General features: G+C 45.4%; 1 protein-coding gene across 1 annotated transcript in view; it reads right to left on the bottom strand.

The window, feature by feature from the left end:
• Window positions 1-25,204, bottom strand: part of EXOSC10 (exosome component 10) — a 138,659-nt gene that overhangs the window by 61,177 nt on the left and 52,278 nt on the right. The window contains exons 6-11 of the mRNA XM_078642236.1: window positions 23,881-23,989; window positions 23,696-23,771; window positions 23,450-23,560; window positions 23,195-23,338; window positions 22,048-22,238; window positions 17,944-18,100 (exon numbers count right to left, since the gene is read on the bottom strand). Of these exons, the coding sequence (XP_078498362.1) occupies window positions 17,944-18,100; window positions 22,048-22,238; window positions 23,195-23,338; window positions 23,450-23,560; window positions 23,696-23,771; window positions 23,881-23,989 (788 nt within the window). The remainder of the gene's footprint in view (window positions 1-17,943; window positions 18,101-22,047; window positions 22,239-23,194; window positions 23,339-23,449; window positions 23,561-23,695; window positions 23,772-23,880; window positions 23,990-25,204) is intronic.

The following is a 25,204-nucleotide window of genomic DNA, read 5'->3' as shown; positions in this document are numbered from 1 at the left end:
ACAGTGTTCCCTTAAGGAAAGAAAAGTTAATATCTGAAGGAACGCAGAGCTTTGCATGACTTCGCATTCTGGCCTGCTCACGCCTGGATAAATATTGCCCTCACATCAAAACAGTAACTTGTACATTGTTGGGACTTCTAGCAAACTATACATTGCCAGCCTAGAGACAAACTGGAATTCTTGAGACCCTTGTGATGTGGCTTGTGGGAGATGAAGACTAGATATGTCTCGAGAGGAGACAATCTGCCCTGACAAGTGAAGATCTGCACAAAATCCAGCTGACTGCAAATCTGCATGAAAGACAACTTAAAGAACCAAGCACATCAAGGAGTCACAAGTTCCCTGCAGTCAAGCTAGCCTACAAGTATCATAAGACAAGCACCACTTGGTCACGGGGCTCGCAGCATCAATGTAATGCCTCTGCACATACAAACACCATGTGTTTGGTTCCCTTCTGATGTGACAAAGACCGGAAGCATAACACAACTAACTACCCTTTAGGACTGCTTGTGAGAAAAGGTTAACACAAAAAGGACTCAAACTGCATCCCTTGTTGGCAAACAATACCACTTCTGGTCTATTGGTCACAAAATCTGAGAGATGAGATTACATTATGTGAAAAACCACCATGTCTTAAATAGGCTTCCAAAGACTGTATACCACTATCATCCCCAAGACCATGCTGTGCAACAGACAAAGAGGCTGTGGTTGCAGTGAATGAATGAATGAAGGGGTTTGTAAAGCGCTCAGGTACTGCAAGTGTCCCAGCGCCAAGGTTAAAGGCAATCAGGAGCACTGCTATTTTGAAATCTTTATCAAATCAAACCATGATGGCAATGCTCCAGTTAATATAATTCGGTGCCAAGACTAAGGCTACCATTATCATGTAGTTACAAAGAAGGGTAAACCCGGAATCACTGGGACCTGGGTATAAGACGATATATATATATATATATATATAAAAGTGGTCCCAGTGTGTTGCTGGCTTAGTGGTGGAGGGGAGAGAAAAATATTAAAATGTTGATAATACAAATAATAGAATCACACGAAAGGGGGAAACCAATGTATCACCAATGTTGTTTAATCACATTGGGAAAAACACATCATTTTTTGAAGAATTTTTGAAATGAGAACAACATCTTAACAAGTATCACTTTAAAGAGTGCGGTGCCAAGGGGAGGGGAGGAAGGGATGTTAGGTAGTGAATGGAAGGGAAGTTCAGTGGCGGTGACAAAAAATCACGTGCAGTTTTGGTACATATAGATCATATACCAGAAAGTCAAAGTCCAGTTATTGTATATATATCTGCCATATAGCAATTGGGAACACAGTTAATTAATCACTGTCAATTCTGTATTGGCAAATGTTATGAAGTCGACGTTTCGACCCCTATGTCTGTAGGTATTTCGGACCTTACTGCTGGGGTCTTCTTCAGGACACGTGGTATGAGGTGGGAGAACACGGGGGTGACACCAGGATTGAAACAGCGGGGGAAAGGATGCCACTCGCAGATCAGTTGTCGAGGGAGGGGGCTCCTTAGCTCACCAAATCGCATCAAACTGAGGCAGGAGTGAGAATATCACTGCCTCTGAATTGCGTGGTGTGCCCGGTCCCTATTTCTGTGGAGCCTAAGGCAATGGACAAGTCACTCGGTGTACGGACATGGTTCACCCGAATCAATCAAGGGCAAGAAACGAGAATGGATCAGCAAGAGCTCTCGGTCGCGTTCCTGACAGACGCGACCGAGAGACAGTCTCAACCTTCATCCCCATCATCAACCAAGCAGCAGTGCTACAGGAAAATTTACCAGTTGCCCCGCTCAGTCAATGGACCTAGTAAGCGCTATATACATGCAATTACAATAACAATTTCTTCCAATCACTAATAAAAGGAGCCAACTCAGTGATTGTGTTTGTATTTAAAGAGACTTGTTTGTCTACCAAGAGTCCTGGCAGCTAAGTTATGGGCACAGTTCAGGCTGAACTCAGATCACAGAAACCAGGATCTACTGAACATGATGGCAGCCAGCAAGCAGGACCAAAATGTAATAGCTTTGAAGATCGATGCATCTGGCTGTGGTGGTAAAGTGGCAACTGCTTATTTCTAGCCAAGACTTGATGCAGAGACTGTCATATAATCAAGTGAACGTGTTAAAAGTCTAATGGCGTTTTCTGCTGCCTACTCCTTCTCTTCCACCCCTCCCCCATCCCCATCCCCATGTGTGTTTTGAGTCTGTCTGAGCAGACAGTGGGCCTTTCAAGGTTGGTGAAATGAGGATTATACGTTACACATTTATACCAGGGTGTTTTCTACCTTACGCTAAGGCTACAAAGTCTGTTGTATTTCACTGCATATTGAGTTTACTGATTTAAGCAGTAACCGGTGTCTTATGACTAAATAAAAATATATAAACCTAACCTATCTCCTTACGAGAGCTTGTCACCCACTTACAATGTGATGCTCACTCAATGAGAGTCTCCAACTTACACAAAGAGTGTAAATTAAAATTAGGAGATGCATTCTCAGGGTTGTACATTATCAACACTTCAAACCAGTAGGAAGAAGATGTCATCGATTGATCCCGATAACTTACCTTTGGCGGATCAGATAGAAGGGCAGCAACCTCAAGAGCAAGAGCAAGAGCAAGCGAAGGGGTCTCACAATAGCTTGGAGTTAAGTTTATCGGATGAAGTCAACTCTAACACCAACGCCATTGCTCCGCATTCAGCTACTCACTCAGCTACTCAATTGTACGACCATGCAACAGCCGGCTCTTCCTCTATAACCGAGATACTTGTGGGCCCCTCTTCAATCTCTCAAACAACTGATTCAACTAGAGATTCAACTAGAGAAAGAGCTGGAGCTGGTACCTCCTCTCTGGATGAAATACTTATCACTTTGAGTAAACAACTGAGCAATCAGCGGGCAGAGGCACAGGAGTATTATCTCCAACTTAGGGAAGATAACAACAAGATGCAATCTTCCCTACAGGACCTTACTATCAAAATTGGGAGGGTCTCCCAAGAAACTATAGAACTACAGGAACGGGTGGTACAGGTGGAGGAGACAAATACCAAACTCGAAGGAGCAGTGGAAAAACATGATGACCAGTTGAAGGTACTGCAGCTAAAGGTCGAAGATTTGGAGAACAGACAAAGGCGATCCAACCTACGACTTTTTGGTATTCCGGAGAGATCAGAGGGCTCAGACCCCAGAGCTTATATAGTAGGGGTACTTCAGAAGGCCTTCCCGGACTTAGCAGATTGGGATTGGGACTCGCAAATCCAGAGGGCCCATCGTTTGCCCCTGATTCAGAGGAATAAAGGAAATCAATTCCCTCGCCCCTTCCTTATTTATTTTGGTAACTTTCTTCTACGCCAAGCGGTTTGGCAGAGAGCCCGCCCTAACTCCCCAATTGCTGTAGGAGAGTTTTCGTTTTTTGCACGTTCAGACCTTAGTAGGGATACTATGGACAGGAGGTGGCAGCTCCGGAAATTGATGGATCCAATTAAGGCCCGTGGAGGGCAGGTATTTCTTCAAGAGCCCGCTCGCCTCAAGGTTATAAGAAACGGACATACGTACTTCTTTAATGATGTTAAAGAGGCAGAGAACTATCTCTCCAGTATTAGTTCTAGCCAGAGCTAAACGTAATTTGCATTAGCATAGATAATACTGATGAACTAGGTACTCCAGGGGGAGGTCGAGGGGTATAAACTCATAAATAGGAAGGGTGTCAAGGTGGATTAAGGGGTTAAAAAAAAAAAAGGAGAGGGTGAGGGGGGAAGATAAAAGGAAAGAAAAGACACATGCTATTTTTACAGTATGCACTATGAAGCTTGTTTATGGAAGGTGGAGGGGGCGGGAGCGACTCAGGGGGTGTTACCACACGTGCTGCCTCACCAACGGCAGCAGTCACTGGAGGGTGGTTCTTCCCCGGCTGGGGAGAGAGCCAGGGGGTTACCCCTTCTCCGCAGGTTGGGGGCAAGGGGAGGAAGTGGGGGGGATATAGTAAAAATTGTTTGCAGGATGACAGGGGGAAGCAATTTGATAAAGTTTGTAATTCTTTATTGTTTTTCGATGGTATTACTTTGTGTTATAGAGGCTTTAGAGAACTAGCTTTTTTATTTGACTATCTGAAGAGGGGCATAGCATCTTTATTGACATTTAAATGCATTTTATAAAATGTTTAGCCTGGAACGTGGCAGGGCTGAATAGCAAAAACAAAAGATCCTTAGTAGCAGAAGAGTTGAAATTACATAACCCCCATTTTTGCTTATTATCAGAAACCCATATTATTTGGAAAGACAGGAAAATCCTAAATCAATTGGGGTATGATGTTTTGGTCTGTTCTACTTTTGTGAACCCTACAAGAGGAGTTGCTATCCTTAAGGATAAGCGTTTTAGGGCAGAAGTACTCCAAACCGCTCACGATAAGGACGGCAGATGGGCTATAGCTCAAATTAGCTATGTAAATATTAAATTTGTCCTATGTGTTGTCTATGGCTCAAATACAGACAAACCTAAGTATTTTGATCAATTAAACGTGAAACTCTTGGACTGGGCGGGGGAAATAATTGTAATGGGGGATTTTAACTGCATTCTAGACTATAAAATCGACACAACCAAACCGCATGTCCATCAAAGGATGCATAGTGTTGAAAGTTAGGCTGAAACCGTCAACATTATCGGCGCCCTCTTGCTCTTCTCGAACCCTTTTCGTGCGCGTAAACAGCCGCCATTTTGAACACCATGGCTTCCCTGCCCTTTCCTGATAACCAGCGCGTCTCTCTCCCTCTCCTAGCCTCACGGGCATCCCTCGCATGCTGACAACCCCCTCGCCCTCACATGTCTTGGGTCATAAACCCCTCTCCAGCGCAGCCCGGCCTCGGAATCCCATCCTGTTCCCAGCACGACACCCCCCCCCTTTATTTCTTACATGGTCCCAGGTCCTTTTGATGCAAACCCCCTTTTCCTGTGTGCCCGTCTGTCTTCCCGCTTCCAGGCCGCCATCTGGCTCTGCGGATACTGTTTATTACCCCCAGTACAGTAGGAAGCTTCCCTCATCAAAGGACCCCCGAGTTGATCAAAGCCCCCACCCCATGAGATCCGATCGAACCCCACACATTCCGTGAATCGGCGGAATATCCAACTGCGCGATGATCACCACCTGTTGTGACCGGGGTGGGGACTTCAACTGTAACTATGTGTGGGAACGGACCTGAAGGGGAGATTCCGAGGATGCCTTTTCGTACATCAAAGTATTAACGAGAATGTGTTTCATGCAATAAAGTGATTAACTTGTGTATAAGAGGCCAGGCCTCAGAGATGCGAGTAGAGCACCTCAGAACGATACCTGCTGTCGGTTTTGCTGTGTTCTCCTCCGGAGAGAATAAAAACCTTGTTTCCTGCCTTCCAGTCTCCAGCGCCTGCCTCTTCAGTAGTTTAACTTCCTTGTGGGTTCAAGAGGCGACACCGCCGGGCAATACTTAAGGATCTTATATTCTGGTTGGTAGCCAGGCCCTTTTACAATTGGCGTCCCAAGCGTGGGGCCCATCAGCGACTCGTGGATCCAGTGGGAGAGGTCCTGACGACAGAGTGAACGACTGCAACGATCGGGAACGCGTCTGTCCGATAGACCCTCGTCTGACAGCCGATCATCCGAACTTCACTGGTTCCGAACAGACCTCTCTCGAGTGATCTACGGTCCTGACTGGGAACCATCAGGAGTGCCGCGAGGATAACGGAGAAGAGAGGACGATCGGGCGCTGGATTCGGAAGACAAGAAACTGTCCATGCGGTCCGGGTAAGGTCGTGTAAACACGACAAGTTGCGAAATGATTGCTTGATTGCTTGATTGTTTAAAAAATACTAGTATTGCTCCTTTTATTTATTTGGAGATTCGCTGTCTGCAAACGGAGAAACAACGGGCTCTCTCTTTGCAAGCAGTGGAGGATAGGTAGGGCAGCAGCCGTGCTTATTTTTTCTCCCCCACTCAATAATTACTTGAAACTGAACTGTTGTTCGCAAAACTATTGTTTTCTGGAGATTCTCTGTCTGCAAACAGGGAAGAGACCACCCTTTTTGCAGATAGTGAAAAGGGTAGGTAACGCAGATCTTTGCGGACCTACTCATTCTCCCCATTGAATATTTATTGGTCTTTTTGTTATTTTGGTCCATGAGGTATTCACTGCCTGCAAACAACGTAGAATAGAAATATTCTGTCCAGTCTTTGCACCTAGTGATAAGATAGGCAGTGCTGACTTTTTAGTCCCTCGTTACGAGCCGTCATGTCTGTCTTCTCCCCACTGATTAGTAGCCTGTTTAGCCCGGACCGCTTATTAGAGATGGACCATCCAGCCCCACTGGAAGGCACCCCTAATAAGGACATGTTCATGAAGCATGGATTGACCGCTATAGCCTATAGTAAACTATGGCATAAATATACGAAAAAGGGTCAAGAAAGTCAGTGGCCCCTGATAGGATCCTTCGATGATGATAAAATAAAAACGCTAGAAACAGCCCTGGGTAAAAACAAGACAACACCCACTATGCTTGACAGTTTCGGCATGTGGCGCAAAGAAACTGAACAACGTAAAAAGAAAACTGAGAGTAGGTTGGAAAAAGAGCTGCGAAAAGCAGCCCACCTAGCTGCCCAGAAACTAGAAAAAGAGATAAAGGAAAGAGAGAAAGCTAAACAGAAACTAGAAATGGAAACACCAAGCCAGTGTCCGGTTAGAACTCCCTCCATGCTCTACCCCGATTTACCCTCGAAACAACGAGCCAACGAGGATCTGCTGTTAGGTCCTCCTATCATCTACATGCCCCCTCCATATGCCCCTTCCCAACCCTTAGCGCAGCACGCGCCACCCCCAGGTACAAACGAAAGTACCGCCACAGCTTCGGCCCCAATGGCCTCTGTGCCAGCCGAACCCCTTGTATTAAATACCGCATCAGCAACAACGTTAGACGACCATGAGACTCGAGGGGCTGGCCCTGCAAGAACAAGCAGACTAAGCAAAGATGAGCGAGCAGGGATCGACAAAATAGCAAGGACACTGGTAGAAAGGAAGGAAGATGAAGAGTACATCACGGATATGTTCAGCTCGTATACAGGGAGTCACAGACGACATTTTACCGTACGACTGTGTTATCATGTCTTGAATGCATACGAGGACCGATATCGAGACAACGGTCCCGGGAGCCTAACGACTCTGTACCGGAAGGTCGATATCGGGGATGAGGGCGAGTGTGACGTGTCGGACCTCCTTACGCGTACGCTTGAGGTTTTCCGCCACCTCACTGAACGAGAGCCGGGGGCTAAATCCGCGACCCCCGTAGTGACCAAACGACCAACCGAGCAATCTAACACCATGATGCCGATACGAGAGGCTGCCCCTTACTGGGTTCCTCCCCGAGGTACAGGGACTCACGATGATGCAAACAACCAAGATGCGAAGGGAAGGGTAGTGTACAACTGGGTCTACCAGCCATGGGACCGGCAAGAGATTCTGACATTCCGGAAATCTCTACCCGACCTACGTAAAAACCCCACTGCCTTTTATACTGAATTGGGTACAGCCCTGGGCTCAACGATTATGACCCTGGCTGACATCAACTTGTTCTTCGGGTTATGTCTACCAGCTGATGTGTGGAAGCAAATCCGGAAAGTCGACCACCTTGAGCTGTTTGGACAAACCTGGTCACAACTCAATGACCTGGATAAACAACGGGGACCAGGACAAAAGCCTTTGAAATCCATTCTAGACCTTCCAGATAAAATCGTAGAGAAATTAAAAACCCTGATCCCAGAAAAGAAAGTGGACTGGTCGATAGTAACAGCCTGTCGCCAGAAACCCCAGGAGGATGTATCGGAATACTTCTCCCGGTTTGAAACGGTGTTCTCCGATTACAGCGGCCAGGACATGACCACTGCAACCGGACACCATCTGTTTGTCCAGAATTATGTTAAGGGCCTGTCATCGGAGATCTCCCAGAAACTACAGGCCAGCGAGAGTAGTTGGGCAGCCTCCAAACCTACAGCGATTCTCCAAATGGCCCAATATTATGAGCATCAGAAAAATGAAAACGATAGGGCAACAGAGAAAAAGAAGAAGGACTTAAAAGAGAGGGTGATGATTGCCAAACTACAAGGGGTGACTATAGGACGAGACCAATATCGGGGAAACTACCAGACGAACGTCCCTAAGACTACATTTCCCCAGGACCGCACTAGGACTTCCTACAGTGGACGCACAGACCTTAGAGAGAACCAGTGTGCTTTCTGCAAAGGGACTGGCCATTGGAAATCCCAGTGCCCAGTTCTTCTGGAAATGATTAAAAACAAAGACCCCAGGGACGTAGCAAATGGACTAAGACATAAGGGACAACAGCGAGGGCCCCCAAATGACACGACTAACGACAGATCAGGCAGACCAAATACGTTTGATCGACCCAGGCAGAACCAATATCAACAATCCGACTATGAAGACGCCCACAACTTCGCATAGGACAGCCAAGGACAAGGGAGGGATCCAGTCGAGCTCTATGTTGACCAGCAGGGCCCTTACGTCACTGCTAAGGTCCTGGGTACCAAGTCTCCATTTCTGGTAGACACTGGCGCAACACGTAGTGCGTTATCTAAATGACTGATTCCAAGGGCACCCTTGTCTGGCTCACTCATAACATCGACAGGTTTCGATGGAACGCCCTCCACCAACCCTTTGTCTGCCCCGATTCTCTTTGACGTAGAAAACAACACCGCTGACACCACGTTCTTGCTCTCCTCCAATAGCCCTGACGCCATTATGGGACTTGACTTACTGAAACACTTCCGAGCGACGATCAGGTGTTCTCAAGATGGAGTTCGAGTGTTTCTTTACGACAACCCCGTCCTGCTTAGACATTGCACTCCCCAACACATGTTTTCCATCACCGACGTTGACGCATCCCTGCTGGACACTCTGCCTCCGTATCTGTGGGCCAAAGCGGATTCGGACGTAGGGCGTATGTTAATTGACCCAGTACACATTACCGTCCGACCAGACGCAACACTCCCAAAACTCCCACAATATCGGATATCGCCAGAGGGCGAGAAGGCATTGGTAATGATTATCCAGTCACTGATAGACGCAGGAGTGGTAGAGGAAGTGGTTAGCAACATTTGCAACAGCCCTATCTTGCCCATTATCAAGAAGCAGGGAGAGGGAGATGAGAAAGCATACCGTTTTATCATCGACCTCCGAGAGATCAACAAAGTGGTGGTACCCCAGTACCCTGTGGTCTCAGACATCACCACCATCCTGACCTTGATTCCTTCTACTGCCACCACCTTTACCGTCATCAACCTCAAGAACGCATTCTTTTCCATCCCCATCCACCCAGACAGCCGATATCTCTTCGGCTTTACCCTAAAAGCCCGCTCATATAGGTTTTGCCGAGCACCCCAGGGCTACACGGAAAGCCCTAGCATCTACAGCCAGGCCCTCAAAAGACAACTAGACCAAGTCCAGTTACCCAACGGAATGGTGTTGGTACAATATGTCGATGACATCCTTTTGGCAGCCGACACCACCCCTCTAGCGGTTACCGCCACCATTCAACTCCTGCACTTCCTTGCGGAAAATGGCCACAAGGTCTCCAAGAAGAAGTTGCAATTCTGCCTACCCCAGGTCACTTACCTAGGTCACCTTTTGTCCAAAGATGGAAGAAAACTCACTCCTGATCGAATCCAAACCATTCTAGATACCCCTGTCCCTAAGACCCAGAAGCAGGTTCGCTCCCTATTAGGCCTCACCTCCTTCTGCCGACAATGGTTACCAAACTTCAGCCTCGTTGTAAAACCACTGCTTTCTCTGCTAAACAAAGACGTCCCTTTCCCACTCCCTTGGACCCCTGAGTGTCAAACTTCCTTCACGGAACTGCGAGATGCCCTTTGCTCAGCCCCCGTCCTAGGTACCCCGGATTACAAAAAGCCCTTCTCCCTTCACACTCACGAAAGGGAGGGGTGCGCTTTATCTGTCCTGACCCAGGCCATCGGCCCTAGGCAACGACCGTGCGCTTACTTCTCTGCCACTCTTGACCCTGTCGCCAGAGCCTTGCCTGCCTGCCTTCGAGCTGTAGCTGCTGCTGCAATCTCTATCCGACAGAGTGAGGGGATTGTACTCTCGAATTCCCTCACGGTACTGGTACCCCATGCAGTCGACACCCTCCTGAACCAAACCAAGACGCAACATCTGACGAGTGCACGACTGACTGGATACGAACTGACTTTGCTTGCCCCCCATATCACCCTGAAAAGATGCACCACACTGAACCCGGCAACTCTGTTACCCTTGCCAGAGAACGATCCCAATGTGCACCCCGTGCATGACTGCGTGACTCTTACGGACGAACAAACCAGGAGTAGGGTTGATCTCAGAGACACGGCTTTCCCTGACCCCGACGGGGAGCTGTGGGTGGACGGTTCTTGCATCAAACTCTCCGACGGTACCACTTCCGCTGCCTATGCAGTCACCACGGCTCGAACCGTAGTAGAGACAGCCCGCATCACCCAGCGATCTGCCCAGGCAGCGGAACTGATTGCTTTGACACGAGCCTGCATCCTGGCAACAGGAACCACAACGAACATTTACACCGACAGCCAGTATGCCTTCGGGGTGGTTCACCATTTTGGGCTCCTTTGGAGGGAAAGGGGATTCTTGACCTCACACGGCACACCCATTTTGCACGGGGATCTAGTCTCCGCCTTAATCGAAGCTGTCCTCCTCCCCAACAAGCTTGCCGTCATCAAATGCCAGGCACACAAGAAGGTGACTGACATTATTGGACAGGGAAATGCACTAGCCGACATCACCGCCCGAACGACAGCTGAAAATAGGACGACAACACATATGTACGTGACCAGGTCACAAGCGGAAAAATGGACTGACGTTGGAGACACTATCAGGGACATTCAGACGGCTAGCACACAACACGAGTTGACTGAATGGACACGGGTGGGATTAAAAGACGATGAAGGCTGCTGGCGGACAAAAGACACGAACAAATGGTTGCTACCTGATTCATACTTGATTCCCATACTGACCATGGCACACTCCCCTGCCCACATAGGATCAGCCCCCATGATCGAACTTGTCTCCAGGGTTTGGCACAATGATAAGATCCCAGATTCCGCCAAACGCCTGGTCCAAAAATGCTTAATATGCCTGCAACACAACCCCGGGAAAGGAACTGTGGTACCCCGGGGGGGATTTGGGGTCCCAAACCACCCATTTGAAGTCCTGCAGATGGACTACCTCCAGCTAGACAGATGCCAAGGCCTAAAATATGTACTTGTTGTGGTGTGCGCATTTAGCAAGTGGGTGGAAGCATATCCAACCCGTGACAACACCGCTATGGCCACTGCAAAGGTTCTGTTAAAGGAGTTTTTCCCCCGTTATGGCCTCTGTCGTGTTTTATGGAGTGATAATGGCCCCCACTTCATAGCCAAAGTTATCCAGCTCATCCTAAATGGGTTGGGTATTAAACAGAAATTCCACGCAGTCTTCCACCCCCAATCTGCTGGGCTTGTCGAACGACACAATGCCACACTAAAGCTTAAACTGGCCAAAATAGTGGCTACCACGGGTCTGAAATGGCCCGACGCCCTCCCACTGGCATTGCTATCGATGCGCTCTACCCCCACCCGACATCACTTGACCCCTTATGAAGTTGTCTTCGGTCGACCCATGAGCGTCTGGTCTGCCCCGAAACCAACTTCCATTCATGACGTTCCGGACGTCCTAATGTCTGATTATCTGTATAAATTGACTGAAACTCTGTCTGTCATTCATCAGCAGGTGCAGCAGGCCATCCCCGATGCTTCCAGGGGTCCGGGTCACGCCATCCAGCCGGGGGACTTCGTGCTGATCCGGAATTTTCAGCGATCAAAGAGTCTGGAACCCCGGTGGACGGGCCCCTGGCAAGTGCTGATCACCACACGGACCGCACTTCGAGTGGAGGGGAAGAAGCACTGGCTGCACGCCCATCACTGCAAAAAGGTCTCCTCAGCCCTGGCCACGACAGACATCGTCAATACCCAAGAAGAACTCCTGAACAAGGACCGACCGTCGTTGAACTGCTATCCCGACACAGAGACACTTGAACTTTCAGAACATCCTGATCCCACTGTACCATCTCGAGAAGGGTATTTCCTGCGTCGAAAGGAGGGAGCTTCGGCTAAGTAGGCCACGGACTAGGTTAAAGGATCTCAGAACGGTGACCCAAACTACCAAGGGTTACCTGAAGAGAAGCTAAACTAAGTCTGTGGTCCTGCCCACTACCGAGCACCTTGAAAACGAAGATGATGGAAGCGCCACATAAGAAGATGATGGAAGCGCCAAATAAGAAGCCGACGGAGACAGCAGGAAATACCCACTACAGAAATCCAAGAACAGACAGACTCCATAGCTCAAAGACAATTGCACTCTTCATCGTAATCCTCTTCTGCTTTCTCCTCATGACCGCGCTCTGGATTATGGAAGAGCATGCACCAGCTCGCGAAACATTCCTAACCACTGCTCAGCCTACAACCCTGAAGGAACATTATCTAATTTCGCTCTCTCCTCAACTAAGAGAGAGACGAAAGGAATTTTGGAATAACTCTTTCGTGCAGCTGCTTCCCCAACACAATCTTGCCACCAATGCCACCAACTGCTGGATCTGTGGGTTGCTGCCCCATGCCACTGGACATTCAATACCATTCCTCCCTTCACCCTTCTCTGTTCACGGCTCCTGCCTTGCTTGGCTGATCCTCCTGCAAGAAAGCTATGAAAGGACTCGTCCCCCTCTGGGGCCCGATGGCAAACAGCCGTGCCATCCGACACCTGACTCAGGCAGTTGAGACAACTATGAACATCACAGCTGGTATCTTTGCTAACAACACTGCCGAGCTCCAAGCGGTCCGTCTGGTGGCTCTCCAGAACCGCCTTGTTCTAGACGTGGTTCTGGCGGACCGTGGAGGAGCATGCCGCATTATTGGGTCCAGCTGTTGTACATATATACCGGACAACTCACCATCAGTGTACAAAGCCATTGAACATCTTCACAGACTCTCTTCGGAAGTCCACCAAGAACAAGAAGAATGGTCGCTTGGTGGTTGGTTCTGGAACTCCGTTAAGAACTGGGGCTGGAGACTGCTCACCATTATCCTGATTCCTGTAGTCGTAATGTGTGGTCTATGCTTAGGAATTCAATGTCTGCCACCTTTGTGTTCTTTATGTGCAAATTGTATTTTCCCCAAAACTGTGGACTTTGGAAACGAACACATGAGAGCATTATACGATACCGAGGTTAGGAATTTGATGAAAATTGACATTGAGTAAGCAAGTTGGCTAGATATGTTGAAAAGGGAGGACTGTTGAAAGTTAGGCTGAAACCGTCAACATTATCGGCGCCCTCTTGCTCTTCTCGAACCCTTTTCGTGCGCGTAAACAGCCGCCATTTTGAACACCATGGCTTCCCTGCCCTTTCCTGATAACCAGCGCGTCTCTCTCCCTCTCCTAGCCTCACGGGCATCCCCCGCATGCTGACAACCCCCTCGCCCTCACATGTCTCGGGTCATAAACCCCTCTCCAGCGCAGCCCGGCCTCGGAATCCCATCCTGTTCCCAGCACGACACCCCCCCCTTCATTTCTTACATGGTCCCAGGTCCTTTTGATGCAAACCCCCTTTTCCTGTGTGCCCGTCTGTCTTCCCGCTTCCAGGCCGCCATCTGGCTCTGCGGATACTGTTTATTACCCCCAGTACAGTAGGAAGCTTCCCTCATCAAAGGACCCCCGAGTTGATCAAAGCCCCCACCCCATGAGATCCGATCGAACCCCACACATTCCGTGAATCGGCGGAATATCCAACTGCGCGATGATCACCACCTGTTGTGACCGGGGTGGGGACTTCAACTGTAACTATGTGTGGGAACGGACCTGAAGGGGAGATTCCGAGGATGCCTTTTCGTACATCAAAGTATTAACGAGAATGTGTTTCATGCAATAAAGTGATTAACTTGTGTATAAGAGGCCAGGCCTCAGAGATGCGAGTAGAGCACCTCAGAACGATACCTGCTGTCGGTTTTGCTGTGTTCTCCTCCGGAGAGAATAAAAACCTTGTTTCCTGCCTTCCAGTCTCCAGCGCCTGCCTCTTCAGTAGTTTAACTTCCTTGTGGGTTCAAGAGGCGACACCGCCGGGCAATACTTAAGGATCTTATATTCTGGTTGGTAGCCAGGCCCTTTTACATAGGACCAGATCATCAATATTAGATTTATGTCGGATACATAACATTAAAGACGCTTGGAGGCATTTATATCCAACCGCACCAGGATATACGTATTATTCTGCTCCCCATAAGATGTGTACTAGATTAGACATGGCTCTAGTAAGCGATAATTTATTACAGACCGGCTCTATGATCCTCTGCCCCCGGATAACATCCGATCATAACGCACTAATAATGATATTCGATATACAAAATACTAGGACACCACCTAGGCCATTTTCCTTTCCTAGATACTTAATCTCAGACACTACTTACGAGACGCAACTTAAAACTCATTTAAACGAATTTATAAACATCAATAGGAATTCAACTGGGTGCTGCATGGTATGGGACTCTTGTAAGGCAAGCATCAGGGGCTTTACTCAAGCGTATGTTTTTAGGCAAAATGCAGAACAGAAGCAACATAAGATTACACTATTAGATAACATAACCAAACAAGAAGACTTACTAGCTAAAGCCTTACAGCTTAACTCTCCATCGGCAATGGAAATTAATATAAAACTTAGCGAATTGAAAAATGACATAAAATCTAATCTTATTCGGAAAAATAGTGCAAGGATCCACAAATTTAAATTTGCTCAATATGAGGGTGGAGATAAGATCGGTAGAATTTTAGCCTATAAGGTGGCAGAAAAAAGAGCTGACACTTTAATTTCTAACATTCGAGGACAGGGGAACAAACTATATAGCCAACCACAAGATATATTAGATCAATTCGCGGAATAATACGAAAACCTATATACCCCGGACAGCCCTGTAAATATAGACCAAATTAAGGAATATGTGAATGACTACCCAGTAAACACAGGGAATATATTAGGCTTGGGTGCATTGTCTAACGACATACAATTGATTGAACTACATCAGGCTATTAACTCCTTACCAACAGGAAAGGCGGCAGGGGAAGATACGATACCTTTGGAATTGTATAAAATCTGTAGATCAGAATTAGAACAGCTTTTTTTAGAAGTAATACAATCGATCGGAATAAGTGGAACAGCTCCTAAATCCTGGAATAGGACAAAAATAATCTTTTTTTTAAAAAAAGGTAAGCCTAAGGAGGAGAGAGGGTCATATCGACCCATCTCTCTAATAAACACTGATGCGAAAATATTCGCCAAGATCATTGCACTTAGACTTGCCCCATACATGCCTAAAATCGTAAATCCGCAACAACACGGCTTTATTTCAGGGAGAGATACAACAATACACGTAAATATGGCGATAACGGCATTTGATATCGCGGATATTGAATCCACCCCACTCGGCATGATACTATTAGATGCTGAAAAGGCTTTCGACCGAGTGGGGTGGACCTATCTCTGGTGCGTGCTGTCTAAAATGGGTTTTGGGGGTAGTTTCTTGAAGTGTATAAAAGCGCTTTATGACAAACCTACCGCTTGTATTAGTTATGGGGGCTTGACTTCATTAGAATTTCCAATTAAGCGGGGGACCAGGCAGGGATGCCCTCTTTCTCCCCTCTTATTCGCTCTCTCACTGGAACCCTTTTTACTTGCCCTTCACTCCCAAATTTTGATTGCTCCTTTTAGTTCCAGTTCACAGGAACTGAAAATGACAGCTTATGCTGACGACATTGCAGTATACACCACAGATGTCGCCAAAGCGCTGAAAGGAGTATATATTGAGGCTGGGAAATTCGGGAAGGTGTCAGGCTATAAGCTTAACCAGCAGAAGACGCAAGTTATAGCCAATTACTCTCCTACCGTACCTATTCCCGAGATATGTAAAGAGGCCACTTACTTAGGGGTTAAATTAACAGCTAGAATACAAGATATCAATAATATAAACTATAACGATCTGATTAAAAAGACTATTCTTATTTTGAAAAAATTGAACAAATTGCCTCTGAATATGGTTAGCAGGATAAACCTTATTAAAATGAAAGTTCTTCCAAAATTTGTATACCTATTCCGATCTATCCCATTGGCATTAAACAATAAATTCTTCCAACACTTAGATGGGGTCCTTAGTAGCTTTATTTGGGGCTATAAAAAAGCCAGAAGGTCGTTAAAAATGCTGAAAAATAATACAAATAAGGGAGGGCTGAACGCTCCAGACTTTAAATTATATTTTTGGTCCTCGTTTATTACACGCATACGCTCTTTACTGCATGGAGGTAGAACTCTTTTTTTTCACTATTTTATGTTAAAACAAGACTCACTATTTTTTCTGTTCAGAATCAATGACCCGAATTACTATAAAAGGGTAAGATTCAAGACTGCTAGAGATATCGTTAAAATATGGGAAAATATATTAAAATTCTGTAAAACAACCTTTTTCCACCCAAAATTACCATTGTGGGGCAATCCAGGTCTCCCGGCTATATTTACAGATTCCATCATTTATAGCTGGGCTTCTCTTGGGATTAATACTTTAGCGGATTTATATGGCGTGCAGGGGTTTTTAGAATTTAACACGCTCAAACAAATATATGATTTACCAGAAATTTCAAGATTTAAACATATGCAAATTCATGATTATTTGATCAATAAGAAAAAGATACAAAATGTTTCTGAATGTGATATATGGACATGTTTATACAAACAAGAATAAATCAATCATTAGCGAATCCTATCGAATACTTGGCACATTCAAAATAAATGACAATGATAAATTGGCTACGAAATGGAGCACCCAACTAAATCTAAATGTTTCGCCTAAGCAGATAGAGAACTCTTTTATTAATATCAACAAACTGGTACGCTCATCTAGCCTCAGGCTACAACAATATAGAACGACCTGTATGCTCTATTATACACCCGAAAGAATTGCTAGATGGTCTCCGAACCCTACCTTTAGCAGTCGTACCAAATGTCCTAAATGTTCGACTGTAGCAGCTAATTTAGTTCATATCTTGTACTCTTGCCCCAAACTCAAGAGCTTTTGGGATGACATACTGAGTGTCCTTAGACTAAAAAATATCCCGCTTCCCACCATCACGGCCGCTTCGGTCTTGATAGATCTTAATCTATCCACATCCTCACTATCTCACCTAACGACTATACTTTTCTCATGTGCTAAATTAACTTTAGCTAGGGCCTGGATTGATTCAGATCCCCCGACGGTTTGGAAGTGGTGGACATTGGTAACAGAGGTACACGCTATGGAGCTAGCTTTAGCTAACCTTAGGGGAACACGTTCATTGATTAAATTCGATAGAATTTGGGGTAGTTTCATAGACCAAAATTAGAACTTTATTTTATTTCTATACTGTTTAAATGTTAAACCCTCATGCTTTAAAACTGTAACAGTAACTCTAACCACTGTGATTACATATCATAACTAACCTGTTTATAACATATTTAATTCAGCTGGGTTTTTTTTGTAACTATTTATGAATTTCTGTCGATATCTCTTCTTTTTGTTTTTTCCGTCATCCTGTTAACATCAATAAAAATCTTTAAAAAAAAAAAAAAAAAAAGGAAGAAGATGTCATCGAAATGAAATCCTCTTAGTGGAAAAAACAGTGTTTACGGGTGTACAATGCTATCTGCAGATATGACACTCAATTATGGTGCTCTCATCAGTCTGTGTGTGCTGTGAAAATGTACTAGTTGATGACCAAGTTCTGTTCCTTAGCTCATGCTCAGCACACTGTGATCATCTTGGCTTACCTTCAAACACAGATCTTTACTTCTTTGCCACACAGCCTGAAGCAGGTTGGGTTGCCCGTTGCCACTCTCCAAGAGTGCTAAACGCATTTTGTCATAGATGTACAGAAGGTAATGGGTGTCGGCTCGTGCGTACTGCATCATTTCTTCCGGCAAAGGGCTGGAAACGTAGAAAACATGATCACCTCACGATCGGGTGAGCAAAGCTCCACACCATACCACAGGGATGACACCTGAATACTCCAAATACAAGCTCTAATCACCCCTCTACGATGCCCCTCTTCCAATCACTTCCCTAAGACTTCCCACTCAAGCGCTCATTAAAACCTCACTGAAGAGTTTCCCCTGAAAAGTTACTCCCAATGCTCTGCTCTCAGGTCCTCTGAAAGGCACCCTTTTACAAGCCCCTCAGAATTGTACCCAAACCTGGACCTATGTACCGCTCAGTCTGACGCTCACGTTTGCTAGAATGTACGTGATAAGGATCCCCTTGAAAGCCCAAAGCAGTGTCACAAAATATACCAAACATGTACTCCAAATAACCCTATCCAACACCTGTTAAAAGTCTACCCAATGCCTCCTCCTGCAAACTGTAGCCAATGTTTCTCTCCACAATACTGATCAGAGAACTGCTTTCTTCAGACAAAAGCTCTTTGCATCACTTGTGCCATGGTATCCTGTTTCTCTTTTCTACCATATATCACCCGTCTGTGATTACTTAGGATTTGCACCACATTTCAAAGCAGTCACTCTTCAAAACGGATTAGCTTTGAAAAAAGGAAGTACACCCAGTGTTTCGCCAACTCTTTGCTATATTGCCACAGATTGCAGTCAAGTGTATTGCACCTGCATCCTTATGGAAAGGCTAAAGGCTCTCTTATGTGAATATCCTTCAACCAACCATATCAAGGTCTATGACCCATCATCATGTGTGAAATTGTTGCATGAGAGTGGTTGAGAACACTGTAGGTTGTAAATGGAGAATGCATTGGGAGAAGAGTTTACTGTCTCCATTGTGTAGTGCAGGTTTCCTCTACTCAGTGAAGTACCACCCCCCCCCCCCCCAACCCTACCCTTTGACTGGGAGGATTGTTGCTAACTAGGTGAGTTTATGGCTACATCAAACTTGGATACACCTCTGGACTTGGACGAACTCTGCCTGATTAATCTGTGCTAAATTTCACCTAGAGCATGTGAAACCCTGGTTAAAGGAATTAGATGAGCTTCCTACTAACAGGAAGATTTTGAATTCTGAGAAAGGCACCTTTTTGCTTGGCATTCTGACCCATCATCGGTGCCTCCAAAGCCGGCTAAATATTTGCAATCTATCCCAATTTATCTTGCCTGGAATGCTAAAAGACAGCACAACAGTGTACAGCAATTAAGTGTCAGGGACAGAACCTTTTTCTAGTAATTGTTCTCTAGCTGGCTGTTGAAAAGCCAAATTTCTCAAGACCGCTGTTTCAGCGACCAGTGTGGGAGAAGACGAGGTAGCCAATGAGAGTATGCAATACCCACACATGGACCAATTCAGTAACTGCCCATTATGGAGGCACCTTCAATGGACTAAGCCACGCAAGAGTTACTGGATCCCTGCAATCCAGCTGGCTTGGATAAAGATAAGGAGCATGCCATTGCCAGGTTTGTGGAGCTACAGAGGTGCTTTATTTTGAGGAATTCCACAAAACCACCATATACTCAAGTGACCCTATCTGCACAGTTCCGGCCCCAGAGAGATTCAAAACTCTTTCCTATAGACCCCTGCCTTTGGAGTGGTTTTCTACTGGCCGGAGCTGGTTGTATGGATTCCTGGACTGTTCAATAAATGTTTTAACTACTATGATTTTACAAATATTTTGCAATTTGGGCCTTGGGTTACCCGAACCCCAATGCCTAGCTTTCATAGGTAACAAGACTACTAGAAACAAGCCTTGGCTTCGAGAGGTTGACCTTAGTTCTAAGCCCCCACTTAAAAAACTGGTTAACAAATGACACTTTAACTGGCATCTGCTGGAACTGCGAGTACAAACTACTGCATGGCAGGTAGGCATTTGGCCTTTGACACCATGACCAGTGATATTCTAAAACCGCACATTAACTTGACATGAGTTGACCCATTACTTGGGAGGTGGGAGCCCTAGACCACTTTATTAGTAATTCTGAGGCTTCCACCTGCTGAGTTTTCACCCAGAGACCACTGAAAAAGAAAAACTGACCTATTAGAGCAGCCCTGCTACACAATTTCTTTGTCTCTCTCATTTGCCTCACAGACAAAAAAGTGGTTAATAAAAGGATACATCTTATAAAAGTCCCTAAGATAGCTGAGATATCACAAACAGTGCCCCGGGAAGGTGCAATGACCTTCTACTTTGCTTAACTTATTTTTTTTAGTTGGAGTTATTTTACACTTCTGCAAGTTAAGGTACCAATTGGTTTTGGAATAAATTGCACTGGCTGGGCATTGGGATTATTGAGTGCTATTTACTGCATCTGAATTTTTAACCACATACACCAACTAGTTGTTCGACTGCTCAACTTCTCTACCCCAGGAAGTCAAGTACCTAAAGGCAGTGGCTATCCAACTTACATGCAGGAGTATTTGGGCCACAGGACACCAGGATAACGGTCAGTACCCGCAGGATACACTTCAGTAACAAGTGAATGCCCCATGCACTCAAGAAAAAGCCTTGCACATCTCAAGTCCTACCATACACTTCTTTCTCTTGCAAGGCCTGGCTATCCTGTCCCCCTACTTAACATTATACCATGCAAGACATACCCATCAAACTTCCCACGATTCCTATCCAACATCCTTACCCATATAAGTGCCAATCAACAGCCCACTCAACCAGCTATACTGAATGCTTACTCAACAAAAGTCCTTCTCAAACAATCCTGACAGGTCCCATCCCAATGTACCCTGCAAAACCTCCACAGGGTACACTGCAAGCCTTCATAAGGCCTTCAAAAGAAGCCTGCTCAAGGTTCTTGACAAAAAAGTATTTGCTAACCAAGGTCCTCCAAAAGACTGCTTAAACCCCTCCTCCGAGGCTTCTCAAAGAATCTCCCCCCCCACCCCCCCACCGCCCCCATCCCCCCTCCCCCCCACCATCAGCAGTCCACTGCTTCCAAGCTGGATTTGTACTAATCAAATACCTTTACATACATATATGCAAATGTTCTCAAAGGTCTGCTTATAAGCCTTTACATAGACTAACAATTCTTCTCAAAGATGACCAACAAGTTCTCACACAGATAAAGCCCACAATCAAGCTTTCTTAAATCCACTGCACACAAGCCTTTATTTTTACTTCTACATAAGATTTGTCCAAAACTCACCCAAGCCTTCCTGAAAACCACAAACCTCACCCACACAAGTGTTTTACAACTGCCAATTGCATGAACACTGAATACCTCTAACATGAACCACTGTCTAATGCTCCCTTATACAAGCTATCCAAAACATCCTTGCATAGCTCCTCACCTAATCCTCCAAAACAATAACTTCCACAGTTTTCACAGATAGAGAACCCTCATGACCCAAACGTAAACATTCTCCAGGACCACAATAAAAGAATTCTTGAGGATCAGCACATAACATTCTTCTCTAGGACTGTCCCAGCCCCTATGAAGTATCTCCAAATAAAGTTTCCAATTTCCCTCCACGAAAGCCTTCGCTCTATGAGGCTTTCACAGTACTATCACACAAGTCCTTTGCTAAATCACCAACATACGAGTCTCAACGCACCCTTTCCCCAAGAGCCCCCATTAAAATCTTCAACACCCAAACAAGCTCTTTACCAACATCACAACCAGTGCGCTGGAAATCCCAAATACTTCACTCCCACCCCTATAGGCATGCCCCCACAAATCACAAAAGTTTCCTCAATGGTGGTCCACGTTTCTATTCTAAATTCGCCCAGTCTTGCTCACTAAGAAGCTTTTCCAAATCATCTACACACAATCCTTTGCCAACTGGCTGCCCAAAATAATGCCTGTACCGTCATGCATACAAGTCTTTCCAACTGTAACTTGCGCAGTTTGTTTTCCTAACTTTGCCTATCCCTCAATGGTCATCATTAGCATCAAATGTCTTTGGTATTTTACCGGATCCTCCAATCAGCCAACTGGTATCGCTTGTCAGACTGCACATCACAATACAGCTTCAAGAGGTGATCCAGTGAGTGACGTCCAAGATTGAGAGCTCGGGCAGCCTGATGCGTATCAAACATATTCACCAGGTAGAGACCAAAGTCCTTCTGAAGCCACTCCACATCAGAATCTGCTCCATGCAATACCTAGAAGGTGGATAAAAATATTCTACAATGTGTTTTATGGAATGGGGAATCAGATTCAAGCTCTGAAAGTTAAAGAGGGAAATTAAGTGGTGTAACCTTGAGAGAGAGAGCGCGAGAGAGAGATGGAATAAAACTGATCTACTCCTTTTCACTCCAAACTCATGCACTACCAAACTCATCAAGTCAATTTCATCTACTCCAATTATCTCTAAAACGTTCATGTTGCAACCTCTAGTTGTCCAAGTAGTGCCCAAAGTATGGCTATTGACACTAAAACGACCATAGTACCACTGCTTCATCTATTATTACTACTACAACAGATACCACTCCTTCAGGTTCAATGTCTAGAGGTAAAGTACTAAACACTAGTTTTGCTTGTTGAACTCATACTAGTACTACTTCAACAGTTTTTTCATTAAAACCATTACCAGTACCATTAAAAGACATAGTACTATGACTACAAGTACTTCTGTATGTTATTCCGAAATCAACGCCAGTACTACTACTAGATGTATCACTTCTAGTGATACAACCACAATTAGTAATACTAATAGGCGTGCCACTCCTATTGATTTCATTAGTATTTATTACCACTGAGACTCAAATTAACCCTTCATAGTTTATCTTTTTCTGTTTTTGCTTAGTTATCACAAGATCTATGAAAAAGTAACTCTATAAAAGTTGCTCAATGTATGGATTATTCTATGAAACTGACCCAATCTAAAAGGCAACTACTTTGAAAAGGAAGCGTGGACACAATACGGCATAAACATGTCATGGTTTCATATCAAAACGAGGATACCCAATAGATAAGCAAGAGTACAATGAAGAGACTAGAAAAAGGATGGAAAGTAAATTATATACTGGTGGAATTCAGAGGGACAAAATGATCTAGGAGAAAGAATTTGAGTAATCGGAGGAGTAACAAAGACTGTGAATGAGTGTACATAGCTTACCTTCACCACGCCTGGATCTGTGAAACTCTCATTCAAGATATAGAGGTCGCTGCGGAGCTCCAAGGTGTCAATAATGAAATCCTCGGTGCGTGTGGAGATCTGCATCAGGCAGGTGAGTCCTAGGAAGCTCCTGTAGGAGTGATGCTGCAGAGAATGGAGGGCAAAGAGGATAACGGAAAGCAAGGATTGCACATTTATGGACAATCGTTAGTCTGGAGAGTGCCATGGGAGTAAACGGGGAGGGCAAAGACTCACTTCCAAATCCAGTGCAAATTCAGAGCAGCCCAACAACTTTTCATTCAGTTCCACCAGATCATCGAGGGTTGAGATGTAGTGGCATGGTGTCTGCTCCAAAGGCTGGTACACCTGCAGAGAGTAACAGTGGCATGAAGCCTGCTTTGCAAATGGTGTTCCAGCCCCCCGCCCAAAACTGCAGGCCGCCCAGGAAATATGATTTAGCTTAAAAGTGACCTCTAACCTTTTTACATGCGAGGTTCTCACCTGAAGCTGCGGCTTTTGAAGCAGAGATTCTGCTGTTTTGAAGTGATCCAGCTCATACTGATATGGGTGGCAGAACCTAGAAAAGGAATCAATGTTCATCAGTGGTGCTAACTGGTCACACCACCCACCTCAAACTCAATTGAACCCCTGTCGTCACACAATACTTCTTTCATGAATTTCCTTACATGTCCTGCTCATCACGCTGCAGCCTCTGCTGATGAATGAAGTCAGCCAATGCTGGCGGAACATCAAGGTCCTCCGGTCGCTTTTGCTGTCGTCTGCGGTTTGCCAACACTAGTGTAGGAAGAAGGACAGTGAAAGCCTGGATATGTATTTAACAAAGGAAGAGAAATGGAGAGAGTGCGGAAATGTAACATACCTAAAAAGAGAAAAGAAGATGTGGCCAAATAACTTACATAAAAGTGCTCTGGTGTGAGTTCATCACCACCCCCTTTTCTGAATCTGGTGAGAGTTCAGACATGTAATTTACGTTACATGGACGCCTTTTTCTTTCTTTGTAAACAAAAAAGTTGCCTCCTCTATTTGCCACCCAGAATCCTCTCAGCAAACAAGTGGAGCTTCTCCTTTATAAAAAGGACAGGCAATCTTCTGACCCAAAACAACTTGACCAAGTGCAAAAAACGAGGGCCAAACCTCACTATTCAACTAGTCAGGAAGCTTCTCATTACACCACCAAATAACTTGGAAAACCTCCTGCAACAAAATGAAGCACCACAAGAAATCCACGAATACTTTTTTTGAGCCTACCCGTAAATTATTAGACATTCTGAATTACTCAAGTCAGTTCACCTATCCATGTCTAAATATGGAGATGGGCACAATTTACTTTCCACAGCCTGCAGTGAGGAAGATCCAGACTCCAGGGAACCTGCTGGCACAACATCAAAGGTTATTTGTCTCTCAGGCTGTTCTCTTACATCAGCTCTCCACAATGGATACTCAAACAGCACAGGCACAAGAGGTCCCACACTGCAAATGCTACACAACAAAAAAAAAATGCAGAATTCCATGTACACTTAGGCTGTTAAATCAAACTTCCTCTTACACCACATTTTCAACTGGCAGCATAATATTGTTCAAAAAAGGGTTGTCAGAGTGCACACCAGTTACTTATTTTTATCAACTGTTATCCTTTTTGGGGTTGTTCGCGTGCTAGCCCGGTATCGTGGTCTGCCCTAAGCCAAGTGTATTGTGAACAACAAATAGAAAAGGGGGCGACATCTACGCACTGCGATAATATATACCAATGATACGGCAAGTTAATCCAGGTTTGCTCAAAGTTTATTCAGTTCATCAAATGTTTAATTCACGATTTCCAAAGTTCATCCGTCGTCACATAAGAGACATCTTACACTGGTCACTATAACCTTAAACGCTGCGAAAATGCCAACAGGCCTTGATCAGTAGCTGGTAGTGTGCGTAAGCAATCCTAATTAGTTCATCCTTGTAACCCAATGCATTTCGGCCTAAATATGGCCCTTCGTCAGG

This window comes from Lissotriton helveticus, chromosome 5_1, assembly GCF_964261635.1.
Source record: "Lissotriton helveticus chromosome 5_1, aLisHel1.1, whole genome shotgun sequence".
Lineage (NCBI taxonomy): Eukaryota > Metazoa > Chordata > Amphibia > Caudata > Salamandridae > Lissotriton > Lissotriton helveticus.
The sequence above is the reverse complement of the archived record's forward strand: the minus strand, read 5'-3'. Positions and strand labels throughout refer to the sequence as shown.